General features: G+C 37.9%; 1 protein-coding gene across 1 annotated transcript; it reads left to right on the top strand.

Annotated features, from left to right (window-relative positions):
* Positions 1–367: 367 nt before the first annotated feature.
* On the top strand, positions 368–7,816 carry gpr61l (G protein-coupled receptor 61-like). Its single transcript, XM_072912645.1, has 3 exons — positions 368–408; positions 739–792; positions 6,245–7,816. Exon 3 carries the CDS (start codon positions 6,291–6,293, stop codon positions 7,545–7,547), a length of 1,257 nt encoding a protein of 418 aa, XP_072768746.1. The 5' UTR covers positions 368–408; positions 739–792; positions 6,245–6,290; the 3' UTR covers positions 7,548–7,816.
* The last annotated feature ends 3,656 nt before the right edge of the window (positions 7,817–11,472 follow it).

An 11,472-nucleotide genomic window follows, 5' to 3' on the forward strand; every position in this document is an offset into this window, starting at 1 on the left:
TATATTTATATAAAACTAGAAAATTCCCACGGAAATTTTGATGGACCTGCTATCTGTGCCCTGGACCTCTGGCCAGGGGTCGTAGGAAGCCGCCATGCTTTGAAGATAGTGTCGAGTGTCTGAATCCGTGAGTTTTAGTTGTAACCATTGGCGTTGTTAGGCCTATTTAAGGGGCATTTTAGAAAATGCCCACATCACTCAAAATCCAGTCCGCATTTTCTCTGCAACCTTGCTTGCAGTCCTTGGACTTGTTCATATAGAAAATGCCCATATCACTCAAAATCCAGTCCGCATTTTCTCTGCGACCTTGCTTGCTGTCCTGCAGGTGTAGAAGCACATTAGCACACAGCACTGCAGAACAAGAACGTGAACGGATGCAAAATGGACATAAGAAACTTTTTCAAGAAAGTAAGTAATCATCACTGCTTGTAGTAAAATGTATTAGCTCCACTTTACACCAGGTCTGTGTTTGACAAAAAGTTACATTCCTGCTCTAAAACAATGCTGCTACTTAGTTAGCTAGTTAGCCTGAAATGCATCATTAAGATCCTGGTTATTTATAAAGTTAAATGTGCACTCTTTTTTACCATTTGCTATCTTTGGGGCTACTTCCTTCTGGAGCATCAGCTGTGTTTCTCACTTTACGTATGGAGGAGAACAGGAGCTGAGCTCATTCACGTATGACTATCATCAGTAGATAATGATAATAATCACTTCACAACCCCTATTGACCTGTAGGAGTCAGGGCAGAGGAGCACAGAAAGTGAGAGGGGAGAGGCCTCTACTGGAAAGGTGAGTAGAAGAATAATGATACATATAAATAAATATTAAAACAATTTTTTTTTTAAATGGCTTATCGATAAGCCATTTGTTTTATTTATATCTGGGTGGATCATGTTTACTATTGGTCCTCCTAATTGTCAATCATTCTATATATATATATATATATATATATATATATATATATATATATATATATATATATATATAAAATAGATTGTATTTGTAATCTACTTTACATTTGATTCCAAATCTCAAAGTGCTACAGAATTACAACCATTGGCGTTGTTAGGCCTATTTTGGCGTTGTAATAAATAAATAAAAAATGGCTTATCGATAAGCCATTTGTTTTATTTGATATATATGTATGTATATATATATATATATATATATATATATATATATATATATATATATATATATATATATATATATATATATATATATATGTATATTTATATATATTTATATAAATATATATATATATATATATATGTATATATATATATATATATTTATATATATATATATATATATATAAATATACATGTATATATATATTTATATATATATGTATATATACAGTATATATATATATATATATATATATATATATATATATATGTATATATATATATATATATATATATATATATATATATAGATATGTATATATATATATATGTATATATGTATATGTCCTTACGTAACATCACCAGAATGATTGACAATTAGGAGGACCAATAGTCAACATGATCCACAACATCCTCTAGCAGTGACGTACGGTCACTAGAGGCAGGTGAGGCGGGTCCTCACCTGCCATCATGGAAAGAAAACAAATGTAAAAAGAAAACAAATCAATTAAATTGTTATATGTATTCAGTGATTATACTATAAAGTTATTTTCCATTTAACTTCACCAGTTTTCGATTATTTTTATTCAAAATCACTGAATTTTCACATTTGCCGTTCAAATACTGAGAAGAGACGGTGCGGTGATCAGCAGCCAGTTGAGGCACGTCACTCAGTTGTGCCTCACCATGGATTGCGGACTCTGCTAACTGCTGGCCTGCTGTGCAGTGAGACCGTATTGCTATATGAACTATATTATACATTTCCATAGTTTAGTTAGCTGAGGTATATAATGTACAGTGTATTTTGTCAACAACTGTATGTGTGTAACGTATTTCTTGTGCTGAGCAATCATAAAACTGCTGCGAAGACGCACTGTGTGAGGCTCGCAGTAATCCCGCCTCCTGGTGCCGGTTAATGCACCCCCGCCGCAGAATGCACCCCCCGACGGGAGCGCCACACCAACCAAAGCCCACACCCAAACCCTCCACGTGCAAGACCGAATCTACCCAAAAAAAGTCACTTAACAAGAAGCCAAAAAGTGCAAAAACAACAATGCTCGTGCCGGAGGAGCCGTTAACGACTGCAGGGACACAACATTAGGTACACCTGCAGACTGCAGCACGGATTTCATATTTCATTCATTCACAACTCCTCCAACACGAACACCACTGTTCCCGCACTTATAAGTAAAGGTAAGACCATAATAAAAAATTTTTAATTAAATGTGCTTTTTTGTGTGCTACAGTTTGTATGTGTAAAGTTAAAGTTAAGTTAAAGTACCAATGATTGTCACACACACTAGGTGTGGTGAAATTTGTCTTCTGCATTTGACCCATCCCCTTGATCACCCCCTGGGAGGTGAGGGGAGCAGTGGGCAGCAGTGGGCAGCAGCGGCGCCGCGCCCGGGAATCATTTTTGGTGATTTAACCCCCAATTCCAACCCTTGATGCTGAGTGCCAAGCAGGGAAGAATGCTGGTATGAGCTTTTAAACACAACCCGTTAACTGCTGCCAATCAAATGGTGATTAAGATACTCTTTAGGGTTCATATGTTTGTAAATCTGACTGTGATGAAGTCAGTGCCTCACCAGCCATCAACCTCACCGCACGTCACTGTCCTCTAGTATACCTTTAAGTCTTTCATATATATATATATATATATATATTTATAAGTTTATATATATATATATATATATATATATATATATATATATATACATATATATATATATATATATATACAAATATATATATATATATATATATATATATATATATATATATATATATATAAATAAATATATATATATATATATATATATATATATATATGTATATATATATATATATATATATATATATATATATATATATATATATATATATATATATATATATATATATGTATGTATGTGTGGGAAAAAAAATCACAAGACTATTTCATCTCTACAGGCCTGTTTCATGAGAGGGGGTTCCCTCAATCATCAGGAGATTTTAATGGGAGCATTCACATACCATGGTTTATATAGGGCACAGAGTGGGTATACATATATATATATAAAAGAAAAACCCAGACACCATCTTTGTAGTCATTTTTCTCCTGCGTGGACGTCCGTCTTCCTTTACAATGAGTGAAGCTGCACGAAACTTTGTGTCTGCAGTTCTAAATAATTTAGTTTTGAAGTTTTGTGTTTCTTGTAGAATATATATAAAGTAATATACATTAGCCTATTGCTAAAATAATGAAAAAAACATAATTAAATATATTTGTTTTATTGTATTGTTACATTAATAGCTAATGTATTATTATAGGATGGCTTGTTAAACATTTCATGGGATTTTCAGAGCGAGGAAAAACCAAGACATTTAATATAAAATGTAAAATGAATAAATACATAAAAAGAAAAAGAAAAAAAATGGTTAAAAGCCATCGTCCCGGGGAGCATTTCATTTCGTCCCGTGTATTTTTTTTTTACCGTCCCCGGGACGACGGGACTACGTTAATCTCAAGCCCTGGAAGTTACATTTTATTGTTTGCAATATTTGTTTCAGCATTGCACTTTGAAGATGTTCCCTCAGCTCTTTGACAGCTTTGGCTCTTTTTCAGATCAGCAGACGGACTCTAAGTCTTTCTTATTTACAGTATATATAAATGTTTCTCATTTCTGTTCAGACTTCCATATATATTTAATTTCCTTAATGGCTTGCCATAATATATATATATATATATATATATATATATATATATATATATATATATATATATATATATATATATATATATATATATATATATATATATAAGCCAAATTATCCCAATCCAGATATTACTTTAATTCAAGTGATTAAGTAATATTTCCAGGGCTTGAATTTACAACCATTTTAGTCACATATGTGCCCAAAATGTAATCTGTGCAACTTCAAAATATTTGGGAACAAATAATTTTTGTATTGTGAGCGAAAGTCGTGGCATTAGCCTCTATGTTGTGAATTAATAACATAGAGGCTAATGCTATGACTTTCATTGTGTTTCAGTGTATCTTGAAGGGTCATGCAAGTAATTGTTTCTTGTTGATGCTGTAAACAAAATGTCACTGTGCAAACCCATGTTTGTTGTTGTACTGAACACAGATTGAAAATAAACCGACTGAAATAATAATAATAACAATGAATAATTTCTAAGTATTTGTTAGCCGTTTGTGAAGTTTTGTGCTCGTGTGCTACGTTCGCTCGCATCCTGTGCATCTCCTGGGGGCTAAGCCCCCCTGTCCTTAAAAGCTAGTGACGCCCCTGGGTGTAACTGTACAAAATGAGCCACAGATCTAGCCCAAAGCACTAGCATGTATACATTAAAATGCAAACACTTGGCATGTGTGCTAACCATAGCATGATAACAGTCAGCATGTTTCATATACCAATTTATATGACTCGAAGGTTTATGACTGCGGAAATAGAAAAAATAAAAGTGTAAAATTAGATGAAAAAGTTAGCAAGTTTAAGTTAGCTTGCTAGCATGCTATCGTTTGCATGCTAACAGTTATCAAGTGTCACATACCAAGTTATATGACTCTGGGCTAAACGGTTGCAAAACTAGCTCAAACATTTAGAATGCTAATGTTAGCATGCTAGCAAGCTAACATGAGCATGATAATAGTTAGCTTGTGTCACATACCAAGTTACATGATAGCATATAGGATCGGGTGATACATATTATTTATCCCACAGTGGGGAAATAATGTGGATGCAGTACAGATTCAAAAATTCTTCAAAAAAGTATTACAAGTGTGCGAAAGTCACTAAAGTGCCACACCTCACTGCGCGGTTCCGAAGGGGTTTAAACCAAAAGGTATTTAAAACACATGAAAACAAGAGGGAAACATTAAACGCAAAGGAGGATATAAAAGAGCACAGAGCTGCTGCAACCAGCTGCCACTTCAGCAGCGCCATTTTTTCATACAAAATAATTACGCAGATATGTATGTAATGTGCTGTGAAATGCCAGTGTTTAGATGTTTCTATGAATGGTGGGCGGTAGGACCCAGGGAAGACGGGGCTCTTGACTATAGGAGACTGTAGAGTGTGTGTGAAGGGGGAAAAAAAACAATGTGTGACAGTCGGTGCCAAACACTGACTGCACTGACATGACTAGGGGTGATCCTGGAAAGGATCTAAAATCATAACAGAGTCAAAGATCATCTGCTGTTAACTGGAAATGCACTCATGTGAAGGACTGACCTCTGGAGGGTCTTTGCAGGAGGAATCCACCTTTTGGTCGACAACTCTTGAATATCCTCACAAGCGATGATGATGATTTTGTTCAGCAAAGGAAGAAAGGATACACACTTGAATCTTTTTATTGGAACCATGTGGAGTTGCAATATTTATCAATCTGTCACATTTTTAACCGGGCAACAAGCACACAGTGTATCATGGGTAGGTACCCGTAAATATACTTAAGTTGTGTTTTAAGTGAGGAGGCACACAGTCTGTACATTTAGTTTTGTTCAGTGAGCCTCAGCTTTAAGAACTAATGTCATGTCATTTTAGTTAATATATTATTATGCAAATGTTTATAATTTTTTTTACTATAGCAAATCATTGTTTTTGTACTCCATATTAATTACTGAATAAGCAGAATAGTCAGCAATTGCTGCTCATGCTAATTTGACGTTCGATAGCTGTACAAAAACATTTGCTGATCGAGTTTTGCAACCTGGACTCCTTCAAGTATTGCAGATGAAGTTCTAATAACATGTTTAGTCAAGCTTTAACAGTGAGTTACCAAAACAATTTTGAAATGAATGACACGCAAGAAGTTAGCTGACACATTACATCTTAGTGCAGATCTGGATAGGGGAGAGTTTTTTCTTCACTTGCTGCTTTTACAGTTGTAATGGGGCCTAACGGCACCATGACCCACCAAATCCAGTAGGTAGGTTAAAAAAAAAAAAAGTGGTTGTTTGTAGGGTTTCTACCTACAAAACTAATTTTTTTTGTCAAACAGGAAGCTTTACCATATTTTGTTGTTATTGTAGACGCTCTTGAATTAAATCCCATGTGTAACTGTGCCTAATGGACTGTCTGTTGATTGCATCCTTTCTTTACCGCAGGTCATTCGGCCTTAAAGACGCCAACGGATCAAGTTATAGAAGAATAATGGCAGAGGAATCCGATCACATGATTCCACCAGCCTCGAATCTGACAACTGTTCTATGGGAGCAACATCCTACAGTTCCAACAGACGTAGGTGTGGTCACAAGCTCTCAGTCGCAGCTCAAAGACCTTGTCGGCTTGTTCTGCATGGTGACGCTTAACCTCATCGCGCTGCTGGCCAACATCGGCGTGATGGTGGCCATAGCCCGCGCTGTGCACCTGAAGAGGTTTGCTTTCGTGTGCCACCTTTGTGCCGTGGACCTGCTGTGCGCCATTCTCCTCATGCCCCTGGGGATCATATCCAGCTCGCCCTTCTTCAGTACGGTGGTGTTTACAGTACTTGAATGTCAGGTGTACATCTTCCTAAATGTGTTTCTCATCTGTTTGTCCATTCTCACCATCACCGCCATCAGTGTGGAGCGCTATTTCTACATTGTGCACCCCATGCGCTACGAAGTTAAGATGTCCATCAATTTAGCAATCGGGGTCATGGTCCTTATCTGGATCAAGTCGGTCCTCTTGGCTTTGTTTACTCTCTTCGGCTGGCCGGCCTATGGAAACCAAAGCTCTATCGCTGCGGCCCACTGCTCTCTCCATGCGAGCCACAGTCACCTTAGAGGTGTGTTTGCAGTGCTCTTCACTGTGCTTTGTTTCCTGGTTCCTTCAGTCATTATCTTTGCCGTTTACTGCTCCGTGTACAGTGTCGCTCGTTCGGCCGCCTTGCAGCAAGTCCCTGCTGTCCCAACCTTGGCCTTTGCAACCCCGCATAAGAATCGGTCAGACTCCATCAGCAGCCAGACCACCATGATCAACACCACCCGCTCTGTGCCCCAGAGACTTTCACCAGAGAGAGCGTTTGGTGGAGGCAAGGCAGCCCTCACTTTGGTGTTCATTGTGGGTCAGTTCTTAGTATGCTGGCTGCCCTACTTCATCTTTCACCTGCAAATGTCTCTGACTGGCTCCATGCGCAGCCCTGGAGACTTAGAAGAGGCGGTCAACTGGCTTGCCTTTTCCTCATTTGCGGTAAACCCGTTCTTCTACGGTTTGCTCAACAAGCAGATCAGAGAGGAGCTGGTCAAATTCCGACGCTGCTGCCTGACCCAGCCCATGGAGTTGGGCGCCTCCAGTCATGAGGGCTCCTTGCAGGAAAACTTCCTTCAGTTCTTTCAGAGAACCACCTGCACTACTGAGAGACGCTCAAGCGGTGCTAACTCTAATCCTAGAAACACTGCGGACCACAGGGTTAGGATCCCCGGATAAATACCACAAGATCCCACATAGACTCTCGCCTTTCTAGGACATTTTTCCATACTATTTTAAAGAGAACTTATTCTACATTTACAACTTTTCAGCTGTGTTTAAAATATTGTAATTTTGTTCTACATGATGTGAAAGTGTCTTGCTTTAATTTTCCTGCCGCTCTTTTAATGGTGAGAACAGTTGTCACAAGATTTCCACAAGATCCTTTCAGTTTCTTGCATCACAACTTGAGAAAGTCCATTTATGGCAAGTTGCCACGGTCCAGTAGTAATCCGGTTAGTTTGTTGTTTTTTTCTTCGAAATGGCAGCCATAAAGTTTTTTTTCAAATTTAAGAATTGTGTATCTAAATCTGAGCAAGGCAGTAGTGGGGAGCTAAAGACATGTTGTTCCACTGGACTCCCTCTTTTTTACACAGCTGTTTGTAAACAAAACACAGTTTGGTGTCAAATTATTCAATATTCATCCCGATAGTCGGCCCGGTTAGTAGAGCGGCTGTGCCAAAAACTTGTTCCAGGTTCGATCCCCGCTTCCGCCATCCTAGTCACTGCCGTTGTGTCCTTGGGCAAGACACTTTACCAGTACTACCCACACTGGTTTAAATGTAGCTTAGATAATTGGTTTCACTAAGTAAAGCACTTTGAGTCACTAGACAAAAGTGCTAAATAAATATAATTCACTTCACAATACACAATTAGATCCGATATCCAGTTCTTCGTTACTGTTTGCTGATAAACATTAGAACGTAACCGCTTACGAAGGGCATGTTTCTATACAGCTCTGGGTGGGGGTGTGGTCTGTAGCTCACTCTCGACCCATGTCCAATCGCAACAGAGGCTGCGGAATCAGAGCATGTCGGCCAAGAGGAGAAGAATGCAGAATGACCTAGTACACAACTTGAGCTTCATTGAGTATTTTAGTTAAAACCAGCTCCTTTAGTGCACCATTGGGATCTACTGTAATTTTAGAAGCCCCTAAAATGGCAGGTTAGGGTCCCTTTTAAAGCACAGGTGTCAAAAAACTAAATTAACTCAGGTGGTAGAGCGGCCGACCAGAAATTGAGGGTTCCTGGTTCGAATCCTGCTTTCACCATTCTAGTCACTGTTGTTTTGTCCTTAGGCAAGACACTTTGCCCACCTTGCTGCCAGTGCCACCCACACTCGTGTAAATGAAGATAATGGGTTTCGCAATGTAAAAGCGCTTTGAGTCGCTAGAGAAAAAGCGCTATATAAATATATTTTACTAAACAGAAAAATGGTACCACTGTTTTTTTGTATCGTAAAATTCTGGCAACTGAGCTGCCAGTTTTTTACTGTAAAAACAACTGTAGATTTGAATAAATGCATAGACAATTGTATAATATCATGAGACAAATCCTTATACATTTATATTTATATATTATTCACTGTTATAAACTTCCATTAAACCCTCAATGAAAACGAGTTTGACACGCCTGCTTTAAAGGTTGGAGTCCCTTTTTTTGTTTAACTGCAGAACTACATTCCAGGAGGCTTGTCATTTCGGCCTGTGTGCTATTGCCAGATTAGCCTCAGGTTGTAATCACATCTTTCTTAGCCCATTTCTGACATTTCTTGAATGTTGATGAAAATGTGTCCATAACTTTTATAGCGGAAGGAAAAAAACAGAGTCTTTCGCCACCATCTAACTCAGACCTGGGCAAATTAAGGCCCGGGGGCCTCATGGGGTCCATTAAACTTTTCAATTTGGCCCGCCGGACATTCCCAAATATTTTTTTCCGACCTTTAAGATCGAAACTGTAGCTGCCATTATGATGCGCAGTGTTGTTTTCAGATTACTGTAAGTCTTGAACTATACAAAGTATTTCAATGGTTGGAATCTGCGCTTTTGCATGATATACTAGTTACTATGGTAATCTACGTCAAAGCAGCTCAGACGAGGCACCAAGCAGTGTGGGTGGGGAGTGTTTCCACAGAGTGTTTCCAGAGTGGCCAGCCTGAAATGCGGGTGTCAGTGACAGATGCGGAAGGAGATTTTAACAACAAAGTTCCAAAGCTTAGTGATGTATCAGATTGTAGGTGGGTTTATTTTTTACCCTTGGCGTTCATATTTCGCTGTGTTTGTTGCATTTTTGTTGCGTTTCGCTTGATTGTAAAATATGTCGATCGAGAGGGTGAGTGACGTTCATATGTTGTCAATATTCAGCGTTTTATCGTTTATAGTTAACATAGTAAATCCCACATTCTTTATTTTCATGTACATTCTGGGTGTCTCATTCAGTAAAAACAATTTAAATTTCTATTCCGTTTTTTAAGGCAGTCTGTCATAACGTTTTTAGCATTCAATCAGACATTATTGTGAGGTTTTGTATTAGTGTTCCTAAAAATAGATATACTGGACCCCAGACACATTGTTTCTCTAAATGTGGCCCCCCGAGTCAAAATAATTGCCCAGACTTGATCTAGCTAGTACACACACACACACACACACACACACACACACACACACACACACACACACACACACACACACACACACACACACAGGAGTGTTAACGTAACCAGTAAAAATTATTTGCATCAAAATCCAACCAATTGTTCCTTATCTTATTTTGGAAGATTCACCCTTGAACTTTTTGAGGTTTGTTGCTAACTAACAGACATACAAACCAATGGCATTGATTCCATACATTTCTGCAGAATGTAAACAACACTGTCATTATGTTGTGGGGCAACAGTTTCTGGTATTCATGCTCACTAAAATGTTTCATAGAGCAGAGAAAGGACAGGGAGAGTTGGCAGAAAAACAAAGCTAGACAGACTAGTCACTAATACTAATAAGGATATCTCACATAAGTGAGTAGAACCCCCACATTTCGGCAGGCATATCTTCTCAAGGGACAATAGTGTAAAAAAAACAACTCAAATATACTTTAGAGTAGTCCATGTACAGCTTGTATAGCAGTATTGGTGTACTAACTAACCATCATTGTCTAAATAGCTAGCAACACAAGTAAGTAGAGAGACCATTGTGTCCAGTCTAGCGTGGTAGTGGTGTCATGGTCTGACGTTTGCATGAGTGCTCGGTTTTTCATCCTCTGCTCAAAAGACCTAACCTCGTTTCTGACCTCATGGTAAACTACCGGTCGGTGTGGCACCTTCCCTTTATCTCGAAAATCCTCGGAAAAATTGGCACTGGGGAACTGTGATTTCTTGAGGGGTGTCCTTACTTTTGTGAGATATTGTATGAGTGTATTTATATGCATCAGATTCAAAGCGTTTTACTGTGTGCCCATGGTGGTGGGGTGGGGCACAATCCCACTTGCCCCACTGGGATAAACCATTATTTTAAGACTGCATTTGATGTTTGCTGAAATAGTTTAAAACCTTCTATAGCAGGGGTGTCAAACTCGATTTCATTGGGGGCCACATCACAGTTATGGCTGCCCTCAGCGGACCACTTGTATCAGTGAATAATATATAAATTTTAATTTGCTTCATTACACAATTATTTATTGTTATATATTTTTACGTACACTGTAAGAAAAACATGTAGATTTTAGAGTAAAGTTTAGCTGCCAAAATGTTACTATAAAATGTACCATGTGTTTTACAATGTATATTGTAAATGTAAATGGGAAAAGAGTACCACTGTTTTACTGTAAAATCTATGGTCGTAGTTTTTACGATGTATGACTGTAAATGGAAAAACAATATTACACATTTTTTTGTCTCGTGTTTTTACGGTAAAATTCTGGCAACTGAGCTACCAGTGTTTTAACGAAAAATAATTTTTACATTGTACAATTTGATGGATAAGTTGCTTGAAAATCATGAGTCAAGCAGATTAAGCAAGCATTTAAGTACTTATTTTGATGTTTGGAATGTGTGATGATATAATATTTTTTAAAGTTTTTAAGTTTAAAATATATGAAATTGCATTACTGTA

Source organism: Nerophis lumbriciformis, linkage group LG38 (assembly GCF_033978685.3).
Source record: "Nerophis lumbriciformis linkage group LG38, RoL_Nlum_v2.1, whole genome shotgun sequence".
Classification (NCBI taxonomy): domain Eukaryota; kingdom Metazoa; phylum Chordata; class Actinopteri; order Syngnathiformes; family Syngnathidae; genus Nerophis; species Nerophis lumbriciformis.